Source organism: Sprattus sprattus (genome assembly GCF_963457725.1).
Source record: "Sprattus sprattus genome assembly, chromosome: 21".
Classification (NCBI taxonomy): Eukaryota; Metazoa; Chordata; class Actinopteri; order Clupeiformes; family Clupeidae; genus Sprattus; species Sprattus sprattus.
This window is the reverse complement of record NC_137919.1, coordinates 1,589,612-1,611,630: the sequence shown is the minus strand read 5'-3', so window position 1 is coordinate 1,611,630 and position 22,019 is coordinate 1,589,612. Positions and strand designations below refer to the sequence as shown.

The 22,019-nt window shown below is 40.7% G+C and overlaps 1 protein-coding gene across 1 annotated transcript; it reads left to right on the top strand.

Moving 5' to 3' along the window:
* Positions 1-5,044: 5,044 nt before the first annotated feature.
* On the top strand, positions 5,045-7,223 carry LOC308382349 (NACHT, LRR and PYD domains-containing protein 1 homolog; the record flags this gene model as incomplete). The annotated part of the gene is made up of 3 exons (XM_080860069.1): positions 5,045-5,106; positions 5,627-6,537; positions 6,958-7,223. The coding sequence occupies 3 exons, from the start codon at positions 5,045-5,047 to the stop codon at positions 7,221-7,223; spliced, it is 1,239 nt and encodes a 412-aa protein (XP_080716195.1).
* Between the last annotated feature and the right edge of the window lie 14,796 nt (positions 7,224-22,019).

Here is a 22,019-nt window from a genome sequence, read left to right as displayed (position 1 = left end):
AAAATCAACATTAACAATTCAGTATGTGATATCTGCCTCACATTTTTCCACACGTTCATATCACTCACCAGCACTGACCTTGGCTACTGTAGCTAGCCAAACCGGTTTTTGCCCTGTGTATGTTAGCCATGTTGGCATTGATCTGTGTGCACTAGAAACACTGAGAGGATCTCACTTCTACTAGAAACACTGAGAGGATCTCACTTCTACTTGTCAGGTGGCAGAAAGGGGCACAGTACTGAAGCACTGACTGATCTTCCACTGAAACACACAGAACCAATCAGAGAGCTCCGTCACTTCACCAGCAACCCAGAGGAACCAATCAGAGAGCTCCTTCACTTCACCAGCAACCCAGAGGAACCAATCAGAGAGCTCCGTCACTTTACCAGCAAGCCAGAGGACCCAATCAGAGAGCTCCTTCTCTTCACCAGCAACCCAGAGGAACCAGTCAGAGATCTCTGTCACTTCACCAGCAACCCAGAGGAACCAATCAGAGAGCTCCATCACTTCACCAGCAGCCCAGAGGAACCAATCAGAGAGCTCCATCACTTCACCAGCAACCCAGAGGAACCAATCAGAGCGCTCTATCACTTCACCAGCAACCCAGAGAATGCAAGCTGATATTTGATAATCTGCTGGGCTACCTGCAGGAGTTACTGTTACAACCCTGATCGTAGGGAAACAACATTATGAACTCAAAAGACCAACACTTAATTTAGAACTATATTTATTAATGTAAAGGGGGAAAATGGAGTTCAATCTGCATGTCCTGCTGTGTGACAAGCAGCTGCTGTCACGTCTCTCCTGAACCGAGCTCCGGCCACGCCCCCTTTCTTCACCTTTGGACTCATACAACTCAACTCCGCTACAGCTCAATCACACAGTCACGTTCACATTCCCAGCTGCACTTCATCTACAATCACAACGTCAGACGTTAGACGTCCTGTTCTGCCTCTTCTTCAGCTATCTAACACATCAATCTGGACTGAATCAACACAGGATTAAATCAAGTAGGATTGGCTTTTATTAATTATTCAGAGGGGAGATTTCTGTCTTTAAAAGCAACTTTTAGTGTTTTTCATGTGTTCATTTCAAAATGTTAAAGGAAGGTCAAGGTCATATATCAAGAAAATGACAACAGAACAAGAACAGCTTCTATTGTAAGTGGACAGTTAACTAATTTGCAGCAGAAGTGCAGTGCAGAGGTGCAGAAGCCATCTAAAGAGGATCCTTTTCAGTCAATGGTAATAAGATGCAGTTCAAGGTCCAGGAGAGCCACGCTCTCTAGCTGCCTGCTTTAAGATTTTACAACTTATTATCAGATGGATATCTCAGCAAGTGGCATAACAGTGGTTAACAGAGAACTCATATTTTGCATACTGCACACTCTGTGTGTTTGTGAGCCAGTTTGTGCCTGCCAGTGAGTTTGCCTGTGAGTGTGGTTGCCAGTGAGTTTGTGTGCCTGTGAGTGTGTTTGTGTGTGTCTGTGTCTGTGTGCCTGTGAGTTTGTGTGTGTGTGAGTTTGTGTGCCTGTGAGTGTGTGTGTGTGTCTGTGTCTGTGTGCCTGTGAGTTTGTGTGTGTGTGAGTTTGTGTGCCTGTGAGTGTGTTTGTCTCTGAGTGTGTGTGTCTGAGAGTGTGTGTGCACTTCACAGAACAGTCAAGGGCTGTTCTCTGAGGTGCCAATTGCAAGATTCCCAATAAAAGATTTATTGATGCACACACACACACACACAGCCATGTCATATGCTTATCACGTTCCAAAGCCATGATTCTTCTGATGACTGTAACCCGTGATAGATGTGAATAGCCTTGTTACTGTGAACCTTCAACCTTGTTAACCTTGGTTTCTATAGTGATATAAAAACCAAATGAATATAGTGAAAATGATTACAGGATGGATAACAATGAATAGATTATGAGTTTGTGTGAAAGTGAAATCTCGCTGTAAAGATAGGCTATAAGAACTGAGACTTTCTCTGTATCAGATCAGACTCCAGAGACTCCGGTTGTGTTTTGACTTGATGAAATTGGTCTTGTTCAACTGAACTGTATTTGTGTTTCAACTTATCAAGTAAAGCTCTACCTTGTCACAACAAAAACTTCGTACTGCCGTACTTTTCCAAGTCCTAAACCATCATGCAGAGTGTACAAAAAACTCTTACAAGTGGGAGATGGGCATTGGTCTCACACACACACACACACACACACACACACACACACACACACACACACACACACACACACACACTCACACAGACACACAGACACACACACACACACACATGCAGGCATTTCACTAGCCACCTGTCCTTATTTCCTGCTTAACTAGGTCAGTCAGTCAATCAATCATCATCAATTTTATACAGCGCTTCTTTAGAGAGTAGTCCAGTCCAGTCATTGTGAGAAAAATGAACTGTAATGTATGACAACATGTCCTGCTGTGCCCTACACAAGATATTTTCTCCTCATGTTGTATTGTAGCAGCCACAGACATGACTGAAGAGACCTGGAGTGCAGAAAGACTGAACAGTGTTCTAAAGGAATACAAACAGAGCCTCAATGATGTCTCACAGCTCATCAGGACCTCCCAAGACAACAAAAGGTCACACAACTTTACCTGTAACTTCTTTTGATAATGTAAAAACATGTTTGATTTATTATAATTTGGAGACTGCTGTCTGTGTTAAAGGGTCATAGTCATGGATATGAAAACAGTTTTTAAAGAAGTGTAACATAATCTGCAGTTTATACAAAGAAGTATGAAGTGATCCAATTCGGTTACGCTTTAGAATAACCTTTGTTAATAAACCATATAAAAAGCATTTGTTCATAGTCTCTTCATCATTTACAAATCAATTTTTTTTTAAATCTCACTCTGTTTCTGAGAATGGATCAATGAATGCAACAATATGACATTATTAAACCTCTCTGATTCATTTTTCTGCTCAGTGATCAGGATACAGGAGAGCTGATTGCACATCTCTTGAAAAACGCAGATGAAATACAGCATCTTCTAGAGGATGGTGTTGATATCACAAATCTTCTCACACCCTTGGAATCAGGGTTACATCTCATCAGGGAGATACTATCAAAGAATAGAGCTGATCCGGTGCAATCTTTAGGTAATAATCTTTAGAATGTATTAATCTCTATTATGTATTATTATAGGTCAGTGTTTCTGTAATAGCATATAACTTATGAACTTTACTTATGAATACATATCTAAATTGTTGAGCCGACGGTGGTGATGGTGATGGTTTGATGAGAACTGGCTGACATGCTTTGTCACACAGATTTCAGTAGATCTATTGTGAACCCAGTCGGGCTGTCATCCAGAGATAGGAGAGGACTGAAGAGGAGTGAGTGGAAACAAGAAGTCTATCTCTATGAATGAATTCAGCCAAATAGTCTGAAGACACATTGTGGTCACACTTTATTGTATGACCTTGGGTATAATGTAGTTTATGGAAATACTAACTGTTAAAAAACATTAACCCTAACCATGAATCAATTAATTTATGATTTGGAATTGACCGTAATAAATAAGGTAGTACCAGGTTTGTGTAAAGTGATTTACCTCAATGAGGCTCAAGTAACAGCAATATTTACTTCGATTACATTTCGTTGCCTGTTGTCTTCCCATAGAGAAATCTGAACTGGAGGGGTTGGTGGAAGGCATAAGTAGGTCCAAATATCACATTTTAATAATATTTGCATGTGTACTGTAAACTGTAATGACACAAACATATGCCAGTGGGACTAATAGCTGATGTTGACATCTAGTTATTGTATTCTATTCTGGCTTAAAAAAAAAAAATTTTAGGAAAAAAGAAAGAGCTGCGACTTTCTACATCATTGACAAAGCTTGATCTCCATGACAGTAAGTGGATCGGAAATGAGCGAGCAGATCTGATCAAATACATTGAGATGATCTACCTCAGGACTGTTTTATTGATCACAGTTTCCCATCTAAATCTGATTCCAGGTCCCATGGCATCTATCACAACCTTGCAGGTGTGGGAGTAAGTTTCAGTATTATATCTTTAAAATGAATTGAAGTGGACCAATTTCAACTGAATCTCAAGGAATAACAATACACCAGAACTGAATGTTCAAATAAAGATTCTGCTCTCATGATTGATCATAATCAGATGTGCAGTTTGTAGCTTTTTGTAAGTCATAAATGTGTGGTTTAATGGTATTCAGGTCTCCCCATCTTGTGAATGTCTTGAGCCACAATTATGGGAAGAAGAAAATGGAGATTTGAAATACACATAAGAAGACCTCATATATTCTTTATTTACAAGTGCTGTATCTCAAGACCAGTATCTTGATTAGCTTAGTTAAAGGTCTGACATTTAGGCCGTCAGAGGTTTGTAAAGTTAGTGAACATGCTGTATCCGGGTAGCCTGGTGACACCAGCCTACGTATTTCCGCCTGAATTGATTTCAAGCTCATACTCAGTCTGGCCCAACCCCATTGACAATCGTCTCCACTCCAGAACTCAAAATTTTGCAGGACCAATCAGCGAACAGTTCAGAGCTGTGACGCAAAACTCGCCTTGGAGGAAAAGACACGAAAAGCTATCGGAAAAGTTGTCTCAACTCTCGAGAACATCAGAAAATTAAAAGGAGAACAAGAGTATTTTCTTGTAAGTTTTATGATTGGAAAGGACGTCGTAGCTCTTCTCCCAACTGGCTTTGGGAAGAGTTTAATCTACCGAATGCTTACTAAACGTTGCTGATTGGTTAAGGGAACTCCAATGATTTTAAACCTCAAGATAAGCACCCGCCCATCTCGGAAACCAAAATGCATTGGGTTGGCCCAGACTGAAAGACGGAATGAAATGGAGTCACAGGCTGGTAATGGCCAGGCTAGTACCCGGGATCCTTCAAGGTACAATATTTACTGTCTATAGCCCAGTATTGGGAATTTTATGTTATGTTTAGGTATGTTGGCTTACTTGGTGCATGGGGAATTTTACTCACAGTATATAAGCATTTGAAGGTGACAGGATACAATAGCAGGGCACAACTGGCTGGCATGAGAGGCAACACACGCCGCCCGTATGCTGTACCCAGGATCCGTAAAGGCACTCCCTCCTGGTACAATATGCAGATTCTGTAGAAACAACAACATGGCCAGCGAGAAGACTTGAAGAATGTTGCGACAGGTGACAGGATTTTGATGTATTATTCATAAGTATGGGATGCACTAAAGAGGAATGTATTAAGTCTTGATTTGATTATGGGAAGGGTGTCTGCATCTCCGATGGAAGAAGGAAGATTTTTCCTCAAGAGGGGGTCTCAATAGCTGAAGGCTCTGCATCCTGTTGTGCTTTTTGATATTCTTGGAATTAAAAGGAGACCTGCACTATGGTAGCAAAGTGATATTGGTGGTTAATAGGGGACAACAAATGTACAGGAGGCAAGTACAGGTGAGAGATATTCATATTTCTTAGTTCTAGTGAGTGTGAGTAGCAGCGTTCTGTATAAGCTGGAGGCTCTTCATTGAGTTGTTTCTACATCGAGACAGGAGAGGAGAGTAATCTAGTCTTGCCGTTATCTGTGTGAACCTCCTAGATATTTCTAAATAAATGTATACATATATGTGTGTGTGTTAAAGGGAGGATCGCCACAAAGATGACCCACAGAGGAGCTGTGAATCCTGTGATGAAGTTCCAGATACCAGCCACTGCGTCCTGGTGGAGCCTGAAGTAACTAAAGAGAAGGGGGTCTCAACCTACATCCTGAGCTCTCCTGCAGGGAGCTTTGAGTGCTCAGAGTCTGGCCTGCGCTGGTCGTGTACTGATCCAATCACCCTGCAGTACCACTTTATGGACTGGCATGTCTTTGCTGAAGAGTTGGCCCACATGCAGCTAAGACCAGCTAGTTCTCTGATGGACATCAAGCTCATGTCAGGAAATCTGGAGGAGATCCATCTGCCCCATTTCCTTTGTTTGGGGGGTTGTGAAGCATCTGTGCGTGATGCTGTGAGAGTCCTGCATGGGCGGGATAGCGGAGTGTGTGTGGAGGTGTGTGAGCTGGCCCGATACCATGCCAGGCTTCTCCACCCCTCCTTTTCACTGTTAGGGCTGGTGTATGACTGTCTGTTTCCTCCCAAAGTCCACTTTGAGGTGCTGCTCTTCTGCAACCGCTCAACATCCCTGACTCTCCACGCCTACATAGTGCCCAACGACCCGGCTCATATTAAGGCCATCCACGAGAAGGAGACTAAGCGGTTTTGGATCGACAAACCCAGCACTGTGGGCTCAATCATGCTGAGGGCCAGCGTCTCTGTGAGGACGTCATGCCAGTCGGAGATCACCCCTGAGAGAATGAACCTGTGGCCGCTCTCCACTGGTAACTACTGTGAGGTCTACATAGAGGAGCCAGAGGAGAGCTTTGATATGGAGGTCATCAGCTCTCAGCCCAACGAGCCCATCTGGAGAGCTAAGATCCGCAGACGCGACTGGCAGCCCAGCAGCAGTCAAGGACAGGTCAGCCAGAGGGAGGCTGGCTCAATACCTAACACAGGTACTTCCAAATACACAGCTGCTCACACACACACACACACACACACACACACACACAGGTACTCTCACAAACAAAAGAAACACACACTCGCACACACTGTGTGCCATCTAAGCAGCAGAACTACTTTACACTACATGGCACACTAGATGGCACACGCACACCGGTTACAGGGCTTGTCATTGTTGGCACCTGATGGTAGCTAGCTAGCTAATTCACTAAGGCAAGATTTGAAGGCTAGCGATATGAGAAGATAATTCACTAAGGCAAACTTTGAAGGCTAGGGATATACTGTAAGAAGTATTTATTTTTTTAAAGGATGAAGACAATGACATGCAGACGAGGCTAGAGTGGATTTTACCCAAGTCAAAAATAATAGCACAAAATCAGCAAACAGCACACCATCTTCTCTCTTGTAATCAGAGCGAGTGTGGAGGTTGCGGCCCAGCCTCAGCGCTCGAACCTCCAGAGGTGTTCTGAGGAGCATGCTGGAGGATCTCCAGGCCCAGAATCCCCCTGTGTTGAATTCCAGGGAGGCAGATGAGGTCCTGCAGGCGAACCAGGTGCTGCAAGACCAGGTGACCTGCCTCATCGACATGGTGCACAAGAAGGGAGATTCAGCCTGTGGCATCATGCTGGCCCTGCTGGAAGAACTGGACCCCTACCTTTACAGAGACCTGTGCCTGTGAGCTCCTGCAGGGGGCGCCCGTGTTACCCTGTGCTCAGTGTGTCAGCACTGAAACAGAAGAAGAACTCAGTCAGTGCCTCTAAGGTCATTAGGGCTTGATCATTTTCGGCTAAATGTTTGATCACTGCATAGATGAGTTTTCTGCAAATATTTGATGTATGAGTTTTTTAATGAATGTATGTGATTTAATTTATAAACCCACAATGTACTTTCTGCAATATCTATTAACATTGAAAAACAATATTAAAAATGTATAGTTTCAAACTAGAAATTATATTTTAAATTGGTAAAATACCAACTAACATGATCTTGGTATGTAAATATCAACAAATAAATAAAAGCTCCAGTAATTTGGACAGTGTGGTGATTAAGTTATGATGAAGAATCACGTATGACTTTTATATTCACAAAATTATGATGCCAGCTCAACAGTACTCCAAATCTCTAGGTTTGTGTGGTCACCACAGTGCTGCCACCTTGTGTTTCCCTGCTAACACTGGCGTGGCACTTGTCCTGTTTGTGTCATCTCAGAGCTGATTATTTACTGGGTTGTGTAAATACAGCCTAAAGGCCCTGGTATGCTTTTGTGGGTACAATTGGTACTATCCTTACACAGGCACAAAAGTAATCTAGGTACCTTACTTTGTGAGCAGGCGCCAGAAAAACGTTGGTACAATTGTGTGTAAATAGTGATACCGTCTTCACGAAGGCCACCAAGACACACTAGTACTATCCTGACAACAGCACCAACATGTTGGCAATTTCACTCGATTGGACAGGTATCAACCATTCAAAACAAAGGTAGATCAATTAAGTTGAACACCTAGGGTCGTCACACACAGTGTAGTGTCCTCCACAGTGCTATCAATTTGGAACTCTGTGTAGGATCTATTTTATGTTTAGATGAACATGGATTAACTCATCTGTATGAAAGTCTCACTTAGGAAAGACATACTAGGGGGAAATAGTAACTTAGCCTTAGAAAGGATTCACTGATGTTAGAGGGAGCAATAAAGTTACTACACAGGCACATTCCAAGAAAGGAGGGGGTCCTGGGGGGTGCCTGTCACGACACACACACACACACCAAGGAGGTTTCAGAGGAGTTAGAGAAGAGGGAATAGTTATTTCTGATTGGTTTTGGCAGACAACCAGATAGAACACACCCCACAATTGACAGGCCTTAAAATGGCCTGCAGACCATTCATACGAGGAGATCGAGCTAATCCATGGACCATCTCCTTATTGTAGCTTATTGATTACAATAATAAACCTCCAGATTTCTACATCCTGCCTCTGGTCTTCTGATTGAAAGAAAATGTGTAGTGAGATCCTATTCTCGCCACATCATAATTGGCCGACCAAGAAGGGACCTGACAAAGGACCGAGCTCCGGGGTGCGAGTAAACCGATTGATGAATTCAACCAGAAGGCACCTTTCTTAAAAAAAATGGTAAGCAAGTTTTAATAATAGTCTGGTTGAATAAGTCAATTAGAATACTCAGCACAAGAGAAGCCGGACAAAAGTCCTTCAGGCAAGAACTCACCAGAGGCTGAATGTGTAGATCTGGAGTGTATTAGGAAAAAGGGTTTTATTTGGGGGTAAAAGCCAGTTTGCAGGTCTGTGGTAAAACTGTTCAGGTTAAAATAGAACCAGTTTGCAGATCTGTGGTAAGAAACTGTTGGGTAATCATTTTTGCATGGGAATTATATTTGCATGTGTTAGGGAACTATTTATGCAGGAAGGTTTTTGTTTTATATTAATGTGGAATAGCGCGTCCGGAAACCAATAGGAAATTGGTAGACAAATTGAGAATTGTCTGATTGTTCGTCTAGGCACAGAGGGGATGTACACCTCGTCTGTGCAAGGTTTGTTTTATGTACAAGGGATAGTTTTGGGCTAGTCTTGTGGAGTTTGTTTTATGTACAAGGGATAGTTTTGGGCTAGTCTTGTGGAGTTTGTTTTATGTACAAGGGATAGTTTTGGGCTAGTCTTGTGGAGTTTGTTTTATGTACAAGGGATAGTTTTGGGCTAGTCTTGTGGAGTTTGTTGAGTGAAAGTTTCTCTTAAGCATAAGAGGACCTGTAAAATGACTCATTGAGTTGTGATTAATGTTTGGTCTGTTATCAAATACTGATATTGGTAATCAGTAATTGTGCGGGTGTGTAAGCTGGAGAAAAGTGGATTTGTTGGTCAAAATCATTGGTTGATGTGGGATATGCTGAACTTGTTTTATTTTTCAGGAAATATAAGCATTGTGAATTATTGTGATATTTGATCTGTGAAACACTTAAACTGAAAGGTTAATTACATTCAATAGCTGAGAGGTGGAGAACACACAAGGTGTATGAGTGAGAGTGATTGATTGAAAATTCTGTGATATCACTGCAGGTCGTGAAAATTAAAGTACCTAATAATTGCAGTGATTAATAAGGAGCATTATAAATTCACTGAAGGATTGTTTACATTCCTGATAAAAAGTTCAGTGAATTATAAGAAGTTTCATTTTGAGATTTCTAGTTATTCTAAATGCTTCTAGTTTGATGTGGATGCTGGGTAAATGAATGAATGAGAAATCTCCGACATATGCAAGACACATTCAGTTCAAAACATTCATGTTGATTCTTCAATTTTTACATAGTGTGTGAAAAACAGACGTGGAAAGTTATCTTTTGGATAAGTTGTGACTGGCAAAACGTGTCATTGCATAAGTTGTGAAATTGTGAATTACTTGATTACCGTTGTTCTTGTGTGTTAAAGTAAGTTAGGAGATTGAAAAGGTTTGGAAATGGTTTGAAGGAACAATTGATTGGAAAATACATGCTTTGACAAACATAGATAAAAAGGAGATTTCTTTATGTAGAGCATGTGTAAGACAGATGTAAAGTAGGAGTTGTATTATTGAATCAGAAATAGATGTAAGACCTTGTGTCTTGAAATAGTTTTTGATTAGCAGAGAAGTTGTGTGATTACATAAGACTTTGAATTGGGAAAAGTGGAAGTAGGAATTGTGTTGTGTATGTGTAGACCAATTATTTGCGCAAAAGTACTGAGTGCCATCATGACTAACATTGCCCGAAGTGCTGTAGTTTGATTATAAGACGTGACATCGTAAACAAGTAACTTTGACTTCTTAAACAAACCATTGTGATTGATTGTTAAGAAAACCTTGCTGATAACAGATTTGTTTGGAATAGAAAGACAGGGACAGAAAAGCACAAAGGTGGGGGCTGTTAGCTCAGGGGTCACAGAGGACTGTGGCCTCACACACACGTTCGTATGTAGAAGGAGAGGGGGTGAGAGGAAAGTCAGATTAGATATAGTGTTGTGATATTGTTTGAATTTAGAAATGCCTTTGTTAGACATGGAACCAAATACACTTTTACAGGAGGTAGTTGTATTGTATTAGTCATAAGCAAATGTGATACTGCAGACTTTGAAGGAATTTATAAAGTTAACAAAGGAGAAAGCTGAGGAGAAGAGGAACATTTTGGAGTATCACTGACACTAGTAAGAAGGGGAGATAAGTATTGAGATATCACCAGCAGATGTTTGTGAGGTCAGGGTGCCAACACTGAGAAAGCGATCCGCAGAGCCATCTGCCGACTATGCCAGTCATAAAGATGTTGAAAATGTAAACAGTGGAGAGGAGGTGAGGTCAGAGGGGACTCCATCCCCACCAGTATGTTTGGCAGAAGAGACACAGGAAGGTGAAAAGAATTATGGTTATTTATAAAGAGATGACCAGAAGAGGGTTTGTCAGAAACGAGAGACAAAGAGAAGGCAGGAAACACAGGAAAGAGAGAGGTGTGGAGACAAGGTCATGGGGGTTGACATAGTATTGACAGAATTTGACGATGGACGGGCACAGGGGTCCCAGGGAGGAATGTCATGCAGGAGAAATGAGAGACAGAACACAACAGACCTAGAATCATTCTGGGACATGAGAGAGATAAAGTTTACTGAATTGAATGATCATGTAGCACAAGCAATAAGAGGGCAGGCTTCACTGACTAAAGTCAGGACGAGTAGGATTAGGACATAAGATGTTTGATATAATGACAAAACAAATAATACATTTGCGGAGAATGCAGGATGAGGCGTGGACATGTCTGGGTGTCAGAATCAGTCCAGAAAAGGGGACACGTAGTGGAAATCAAGACAAGAAAACAGTACAACTTAAAATAAAGAGTAATTGATGCACTTTTGGGTAATTTTAGTAGTGAGGTGGAAAAGGACAAAGGTCCACAGCCAGATTTGTTAACACTAGTGCTCCCATTAAGGTTTAAAACAGCAGTGAAAGAGACAGCACAAAGTCCATTAGGGAAAGTGCTAAGAGAATTCAAGAATAGAGTAAGGACAGAGAGGCAGTAACTCAGGGGAAGAATCAGAAATAGCAAAACAATGCTTTATAACAGAGCTGAATAAAAAATAGGTTTTGAGGGAAGTGTAGATAGAAAGGATAAAAGAAAGGTCTGCACACGTACAAATGATTAACTTTGGGGACATCAAGTTGTGGCTGGGCTGACCTCTAGGACTACCCATTTTGCAAGAAAGTGCTCCAATATAACTCGTCTGGAGAGTGAGATGGAAAGAAAACATCTTGCTTGGATCTAAGCCTAAGATCTGAATTCAAACCGAACTGGACTATGTGAAAGGGACAGCTGAGAGACAGCTCAAGCCCCTGCACTGGGTCTGGTCCTGGACCAGTGTCTGCTCAATATCCCCCACAGCTCCCCCTCCCCAACAGGTTTATGGCACCCTCAGCCACCCTCAGCCTATGAACAATCGAACTGGACACAGCCATCTCATCAGTGGCAGCAGCCCTCAGAGGAAAGGGCCTCCTCATGAGAAAAGGCAGAGGGAGAGGGGTGAAGGGAGGTGGCAGGATAATAGGCCTCTGGCATGACCACACACAACAAGGACTTTTCTCAAGGATGTGCACCTAGAGGTACGATGTGGTAGGACGGGGATATGCTCAGCCACAAATGGGTGAAACCGGGGGTCTAGTTTCCCTGTACGGGGGTATGCAGTTTTAAAGCGTCTTAGGGAATTTAACAGCTCTAGTGTCAATTGAAGTGAGTGGGAAGAAAGTAAGGATGCCTATATTGATTTAAAATCATACTCTTATTAATCTGTTAGGGCACTATGTGTTTTGCTGTATGGGAGTTGAAATTGAGTGTACCTCAGATGGATTTTCTTTGACTAATCAGACACCACGCCTCACCATGATTCTTCAAGCACTTCCCACACCACATATGTTATTAAACCAAGCTGATAGAGAACTGAGCTGCAGGTGATACTATGGTCCTTCAGACTGTTGTTACACCAGAAATACACAGGTTAAGGGTAAATTATACATTTTAATAGTGACTATAGCTACAATATGTTATATAGATAGGATTGTTGAGGGTTTAAAAGATTAGATTATGCTCAACACCAACACTAACAGATTTAACCGGATATGCATTTATATTTTGAAAGATAGACATGTTAAAACAGATAGATACAGTGGCAAAAGAGAGAAGGAGAAAAAGAGTAGAGTATGGAGAGCTTCTCTTATCAGTGTTCTTAGTTATAGAGTTGGGTGGAGAATGACAGAGAAGGGGTTCCCCTGCGCATGCGTCAGTGAAACTTAGAAGCAGGCCAGTTTGAGTATGGAGTCAAATGGCTTATATTTAAAGATCTGCATGAGGAATTGTTTTGGTTTTGTGTCAACTCCTCAAAAGTGTATGTAAATATGTGGTTTTAAGTGTCTCTTACAGGCTTGGCTGTAATATCTACGATAAGTGATTTTGGTTGAGGAAGAGAAATGGCTTCAAAGGAAGGTATACTATGGATAATTGTACTTTCAGTGTGTGATGGGCATGAGGAAGGAATGCCATGCCCTGTTAGGTTTAAGTTTACTAGTGATATATCTTGGTATGAGTAGGGTTGATGTAGTATACAAATTGTGAACACCAGTATAAGTCCTTTTGTTATTATTATGTGACTAAGGGGGGTCAGCCTTTATGCTTTGATAAGCCACGTGTGCAGGATGTCTTGCAAAACAGTGTCCTCAGTAATTCAGTTATAGTCAAGCTTAGTAGTCAATGATATTGTGTATATCTGTGATGACATTAGGTCAGGGGAATAGACCAAGTGTATTTCAAAGTGGGTTAAAATGCAGGCTTGGTAAATTATGGACTTACTATCGTGGCCACATGGTAATTCCATATATGTTATCTGCCTTGTTTATGTGCACACACTTTTAGGTCTAAGTGTGTAAGGGGGGAGGTTACAGAAAATTAGATTCATGGGCTTTTGGTCATTTTATTTAGGCTATGGGAAGTTTTGGAAAATAAAATTTGCATAATGCTATGTTTGTAGCATCTTTAATCAGAGAAAAGGAGTACCAATAAAACTTTTGGGTAATATTTTACAATGGAAGGTGTAATTGTATAGGTAGTTATGTACTACATAGATATGAAAAGCTATGGGAGATATGAATGGATTCATATGATGGATTGAGGAATGTTTGAGGACAGGACCAAAACTGAGAGAGGGTAAGTATATTTTTAATATGTGACATTATTATGTTTTTAGCATTACAGCAATGATTTTAGTATAACAATAAGAATTTATGAGAAGTATGAAATAAACTTACTGCAAATGTTGGCAATCATATAGCACACTTTTAGTGCATGTTTAGAGGGCGTGTGGAAATTATGTGTATCTGTTGTTTCTAATTTTTTGAGATTACATATACACAGGTGGACGCATATGGACTGGTCCAGTCAGCAGACTGGGTATAGTTGAAGGTTTTAAATAAAAAGAGCTTCCAGCCAATGGTGGTGAGAAGTCAGGTTCTACTGTGTAATATTGTACTAACTTTTTGTAAAATTTCAGGAATACAAGGTGGTGGGACTACCTCAATTTATAGTTTCAGGGTTAGAATGGGGAGCATTCTGTTGCAGCAGCTCGACCTGGGCGAGGTGCTGTTAGGTTATGGAAATGCTGCAGTGAATGGATGCTTTTTATCATTGGGGGAAGGGAACTGATGCAACACATAACATGGTCATAGCAGTGGTGTGTTGTGGTCTTCCCTGTTTTAAATTCCTTGCAGTACGGGCAAGAGCCTCTAGGTTCACTTAAATGATTGTGATGTTTGATAATTTGGACGATAATAAAGTTGGTTTAACAATGTCATGTGCAAAAGATAAGGCTTTGGAAATGTTACAGGTATTGTGCAGCTCAGAACAAGATGGGTCAGGAGGCAAACCTGACTGCAACGGTGATGTGTGGGAACTGGGTGACCAGACCAAATAAGTCCTGGATTAAAAATTAAAAAACAAATAACGCGTCAGGGTTAAGTGCTGGCCCTGCCTTGCCAGCGGGATGGTCGTGAGTGAAAACTCAGCCATAACCTCTGCCCTTCGACGGCTTACAGAAGCTGAAGACTTCGCACACCGGTAGTTATACAATATACACTGAATACATACACTGGACAATTCATAGACTGATGGGATGGTGGTTAGTACGCTGTAGTATTATATAATGGGATCATATATGTTATATACATAGGGGGGTTCGGTATTGTTAGAGTAGTTGCCGTTCTGCGTATGAAGACTTCTCCAGGAAAATTGTCTGGGGATGATTGTATTTTATTGCTATAATGATTTTTGAATGATGAAGTGTTTTAGAAAATAAAAATTTTACAAATATAATGGTACTATATTCTAATTGTGTCTGTAAGATACGGGATACGGACAGTTATATACCTCTTACAAGATTTACTGAAGTATACGGGTGTGTTGTCACAAGATCTATGTTTTTTCTTTTTATATGCTTTCACATGTTGTACACCATATTATGTGCCTTAACCATTCGGGACTGACCCGATGGTCTTTTATAATTGTTGAACGAGTGTTAATCTGGAGGAAAAATAATATGTTATATTGGAGTGTAATGGAATTCCGTATGAACACGTATTGATAGTTTAAATTTACAGATGTTTAAAATAAGGTTAGCTATTGGGTTTTTGCTGTGCAGACGTTAGGATGGGCTTTTATTTCTGCAAGTGTATTGATAGTGTGTACTTTCTATGATATCATAAAATATTTTGTGTGTCAATTAGACACATAGGGGGGATATGTAGGATCTATTTTATGTTTAGATGAACATGGATTAACTCATCTGTATGAAAGTCTCACTTAGGAAAGACATACTAGGGGGAAATAGTAACTTAGCCTTAGAAAGGATTCACTGATGTTAGAGGGAGCAATAAAGTTACTACACAGGCACATTCCAAGAAAGGAGGGGGTCCTGGGGGGTGCCTGTCACGACACACACACACACACCAAGGAGGTTTCAGAGGAGTTAGAGAAGAGGGAATAGTTATTTCTGATTGGTTTTGGCAGACAACCAGATAGAACACACCCCACAATTGACAGGCCTTAAAATGGCCTGCAGACCATTCATACGAGGAGATCGAGCTAATCCATGGACCATCTCCTTATTGTAGCTTATTGATTACAATAATAAACCTCCAGATTTCTACATCCTGCCTCTGGTCTTCTGATTGAAAGAAAATGTGTAGTGAGATCCTATTCTCGCCACATCATCTGATTAATAATTCACTTTAAAACTACAACCAAAGTTACCTTGTTAATAGCAAGGTTGAAGGTCTTTGGAGTATTGAATAGAAGAGGTTGGCAGCATTCATTTTTGTGTAACATTAAAAAGATAAGTGTATATAATATAAATACAAAAAAGAGCATTTGTAATCTAACTAAATGATTATAAACAAACACAGTGGACGGATTCCAGGTTGACCCACACTTCACACAGTTTAACTGTATTACCAGTATTCATTTGATTTGTGGTTTAACAGCTGTAAGCAGTGACATAGCAAAGTGAAATAACCGTTTGTGTTTCAGTCATGCACTTCGGGCATGTCTACAGAAATCTGATACATATTAGCTATATAAAAAGGAGGTTGTTTGTATAAAAAAAAATGTGTGTTTGAGTGTGTGTGTGTGCCCTCAGATGTGGATCTTTATTCTACGATACTCCAGCTGTGTGTGTGTGTCGACAGATTTCCGTGATATAGTTCACTGCCATGATTTGTAAGGCACGACTCAGTGTTTAAAATGGGTTCAGATTCTACATCTACACGGTTTACGGAGAATCACATTTGACAAAGTCTGGTTTGGATGATTCACTTCACTGTGATCCAATGATGCAGTGCAACAACCCACATGTATTTACAACTGATGAGAGGGAGGAAAAGGAAGGGGAGGAGGTTTGATGCTCTCATTAAAGAGATACTAAGAATTGACAAAGAAGTCATTTATCCGATGGACGTTAAATGGAAATGAAATGTGCTTTACTAGCTAACCACGCTAAATAGCTAACCACGCTAAATAGCCCTTACACCTTTAATTGGCCTTTGGCGCACTGAAGACCAAATCTGTCAAGTGAAGGTCTCTCTCTCTCTCTCTCTCTCTCTCTCTCTCTCTCTCTCTCTCTCTCTCTCTCGGGAGCTGAAAGACACATTTGGATACAAGTTTGATTCAGAGCTAGCCATGTTTTCATGACTGTGTTAGCAAAGAAGTTGATCGCTAGGTTGTCATAAACGTGGAAAGCACATTTCAACAGGTTGAGGCTAGGGGGAGCTCCAAGCCAAAATCTCCTTAGTGCTGGTTTAAAGAACTGATTATTTATTATTATTATTATTTGTATTATTAGTAGCTCTACTATTCTGTTAAAAACGGATAATGCTGTGACATTATCATTAATAGCTCTATTCTGTTAAAGATGTTTTGACATTATTATCAATAGCTCCAGATTATGTTAAGGACTGATAATGATTGTCATTCTAATTCTGTTCTGTTCTGTTTTCTTGCTCTCAAAAATTGTGAGTACATCCAGAACTACACCAAAGCAGTTGTTGGTCACACGTTTCAATACCAGTGTGTGCTTTCTCTGCTTCAGTTTCTGCTCTTTCTCGGTGAATATTGTTTTTAATGGCAAACAACACACTGGGTCATTAAAGGCAAAGTCCACGATTCTGGCAAAAGGTTATGGATATTTCAGCTCAACAGCCAATCATATACATCACCTTATTCTGTACACATGGATCCATGTTGTTGATTTACTTGAATAGTGTAGTGCTCGGTCGAAGCTACTTGCTTTCCATGTCCATATGACTGTGCAGGAACACAGGAGTTTTGTTTTGATCACACAGACTGGGTGGACAGGTAGAGGATAGTGTAAAGAACTGAATTCATCAAAGGTGTATTGGATTATAATCAAGGACTCCACCTTAAAGGAGTTATGATTACATCTCCATAACAACCTCCACTCTGAGGATTCCCCCAGGTGTACTATGGACCTGCAGCAGACGGAAGGAGCAGGAGATTCTGCTGTGAGGGCGCCCTCTGGTGGAGCAGAGGTGTAAAAGACAGAACAAAAAAAGAGAGTTCTGTTACCACCAGCAGAAGAGATTACTAGAGGAGGAGTATTGTAAGAAATCTGCATTAGTAATTATGAGCAGGACTATAAAAACAGCATCATCACCTGAGTCAGTCAATGACTCTAGACTTTAATACTCCAATACTGAATTATGTTGTCGGTGTTGGTTGAATACAATTGTTCATATCTCTTTAAGAGAAGTTGCCATAATGAAAACCACTGAAAACTGGCAAAGTTGTGTTTTTGTCAACGTTGGCACGTCCCGTGAAAATAACATACTGTGATGCTCCTTAACAGACTGTTTAACTGTCCACCAATGTAAAGTAGGCTTACCATTATCAATAAGGATTTAAAATTGTTTGTTTGTCTTGCAAAAACCTTCTTTTGGATGATTTTAAGTCTGCTTGTGATGCTACAATTATCCATAAAGAAAGACTTGAGGTTGACATCAAAGTGCCACCAACAGGATTTGGCCCACGAGGTAGGCTACAGAGGGAGTTAATGACATGGGCATCTAAATAAAAAAATATCCTACTTTTTTCTGGTTCACCAAGTTGCAGGAGGGCTATGTTTCGTATTCTTCTTCTGTTTAGCGGCTGGGACTTTAAATAGACTATGCCAACAATTTCGATATTCCGTTTTATTTAATTTCAACACCCATTTCAACTAAATATGTTGGTAGCCCGAGAGTGGACTAAGCACCAGACCTGCCAAGTCCCTCGTTTTCCCGGGTTTATCCCGCATTTCTGAACCATCTCCAGCCCTTCTCCCGTTTTGTCATTTCTCCCGGTAATCCCCCGTATATTACGGGTTCCAAACGTATTTTATTAAAAATCTAATCAAAATGTTTGTCCAATGAGCTTAAGTTGTCAGACCATGTATGAAATACAATCATGACTTACACAATAAATACAATTTCCTCTTTTCAACCCATTTGTCAATCTGGCAACCTACATCCTATTGCGCAGTTGATTTTTCTGTTGAAAAAGTTCAAACTGAAAGGGAAAATGGCAGAAGTCGATGCCAGTGTATAACCGATGAAGGTGAAATACTTTTGTAAATTTAAGTTTTGATGGAAAGAAAAGTTTCCATGCATATCGAGCAGTCATCTAGATAATAGTCATGCTCTTTGCAAAGCTTATCGTATCAATTTCAGCATAGGGCACGGCAGTAAAAATGGCATCCGTCAACATGTCTCAAAAACATATCAGCAAGGAGTTACCGCAGGAACAGAGAGTGGACAGATTCTGGGCCCTTGTAGGGAAAGATGAGTGCTGCAGTCAGCGGAGGACTTTAAGTATGGTTAGATACATGTGTTATAGAGAATAGAACAAGTTTGAACAACAGCACTTTTTGCTATCTCTTGTCTTGCAAAAACAACTATCATGCAGGGACGTGCACAGGAATTTTGAAGGGCAGTCGCTCTGCCCTGGAATAATGTTTGTCACTGCCGCTGCTATGCCCCGGTCCCCTGGACGCATATTTTGCCAATATAATTTTAAACTCTCACTAACCGTCGCCACCACACCCCGTCCCCTGGACACTTATTTCGCATTTATTTTATCTAAGGCATACATGAAGTTCTGCAGCCGTAATACTATTTTTAAAAGTATAGATATTTCCTTTGGAGGGGCAACTTCAGTCGAGGAGGGCAAACGGGCAGTTGAGGGGTTGTATTATAACAGTGGATGAGATGCCCTGTATTGTCATTGGTCTGTGAAGTCCGGTGAAAGAGTTTGAGAAATGGAATGTCAAACATTCATAAGTTGTCCTCTGAAAAAAAGTTATCGTAGATGGAGTACTGATGACCCTATAAATAAACAAAAACATAAAAAGCATGAGAGAGCACAACACCGTGTGCTATACCCGGGAATCCTTAAAGGCCCTCCTTCACGATACATTCATTATTTAATTTACTTTTGCATGACCACAATTTTTTAAAGCACATTCAAGAGTTGGCTATGAAAAATGTACTTCAGATGAATTCATTTAACCTCATAAGAAGCGCTGCATTAGGTCTACTAAAAAAAAATCTAAATTAAGCTTTTAAATGACACCTATATGATAGATAAATATTGTCCAACTAACACTACAGCATGGATATTCAAAAGCTTATTATACTATAGTCTTACTGATCTGACAAAAAAACCGCATTTAAAAAACAAAGGGAAGGCAAACAGTACCTCTGCTTCACTGAAGGGGGCGTGCGAGAGCAAAGGAAAAAAACTTACCGGAGCATGAAAGTGTAGTGGGCGAAAGGCTTGATGTTATACATGTTTTACACAAAATACAATGAGCCACCTACTGCAACATGCCCTTGGTGTAGCTGTAGCTGCTGTTGTTTCTTCCTCCCTAGATGTTCTCTGCACCTTTGCTTGAGGTGATGCAACGGCAATGAATCAGCACATTATTTTAGCTTTCGTTTAACTGCGTTAACTTGCGTGTGGTCAACTAAGTCGGTTTCAACTTTAAAATCGCGCTCGAAATATTAGAACTTTATAACCTTTGTATTCGCGGCAAAGTATTAGAACTTTATTCGCTGGCAAAATTGTTGTATTAAAATTCTAAGAACTTTATGTTACCCCCTCCCTTCTCCCACTGTTCGTATTGGCGTTGCAAGCTATTTTCAACCATGACGGGCGCAATACTCGGGAGATTTGCTCCGCAATGTCACTCGCCAAGTGGCGGAGCATCGGAGACAATTTAGTCGCCAGCCCCAAAATCTACACGCCATTGGCGCTTGGCGGGTGCCAATTTCGAGCCCTGCGTGTCAGCCATCCGCGGCGCCAGCCATCCGCGGCGCCATCTTGGTTGAGAAGTTGCCATAATGAAATCCACTGAAAACTGGTGAAGAAGTGTTTTGCTCCACATTGGCACATCTGGTGAAAATATCTTATTTTGGATTCTTATAAGACATCTGCTTATAAGACAGTCTGCTTGTGATGCTACAATTATGCATAAACACAGAGGTGGACCTCAATGTGCCACTTTTGGATATAACAGGCTGGGCCCACAAGTTAGGCTACAGAGGGAGTTAATGACATGGGCATCTAAATAAAAAATTATCCTACTTTTTTCTGGTTCACCAAGTTGCAGATGGGCTATGTTTCGTATTCTTCTTCTGTTTAGCGGCTGGGACTTTAAAGTTCATCATCAGGGAGCTCCCAGCCCTGCAAGACATCTTCAACACACGATGCATCAAAAAAGCTGGCAGGATCCTTAAAGACTGCTACCATCCATACTTTAGACTTTTTTCCTCATTGCACTGCTGAAGCACACCTAGATTGGAGAGCAGTTTCTTTCCAAGGGCCATTTGGCTTTTAAATGGACAGTGATACAGTATCGCCTCTTTACATGTTACAGTTAAGTCTACTGTTTGCACTTTCAGTAAAATTGGACTACCTGATACCAGCACACTTTATTTACCTTTTGGTTAGTATAGGTATATTAGGTTAGAATAGGTTACTATATGAGTATTATATGTTGAGCAGATTGTATTGTTTATTTATTATTTATATTTAGTAGATTTATTATATAATTATTATATGTGTAATTTATGTTCAGAATACTTACGTGTATGTTATTTTATGTTATGCTATGGTAGGTTATTGTGCAGTGTCTATTCTTAAGAATTTCAGTGCCCAGTCTGACTCTGTATTGTTCTGTGCATCTGACAACAAAATACTTGAACTTGTTTAGTTCAAAGCAGCAAAAACTAGGGTAACCTGAAGAAACAAAGTCTAGTCAACATATGCTCAAAATGTAAGTAGCTGGAAATTAGGGGACTGCATGGCATGAGAGCCATCAAGAAGATAACAGATGCTTTGTATAAAAGAGACTTTGTTGTTTAGAAGCAACTCAATTTACAACTAAATGTCAAAATTGTAAAAAGGACTAAATGTGAAACAGGGAGGAAACAACTGTGGTGATGCCATGAAGATGAGATCAATGCTTTCCCACGGAACACACACACACACACACACACACACACACACACACACACACAAACACAAACACAAACACAAACACAGAGTGAGAGCCAGAGCGGATCCTCTCTATCCGTGCTGAGTCACAATGGATGACAGCTGGGTGTGATCAAGCCCAGACTTTGGGAGATACTGTGTTTTGGTCCACGGATCACCGCTCACCCCCATGGGCGCCTGGTCTGTTGATGTTTGCAAGTTTCAATTTGACGTTGCATTCTTTATGAGATTTTAACCTGGTGAACTGGCTGCTGAGGTACTTCTGCTCTGTGGTGAATGCTTCATCTACAGGACACAAGTTCTTGTTGTTGTTGTTGTGTCTAAAATTGAGCCGATGGAAATGATAAGGCAGGTAAGGC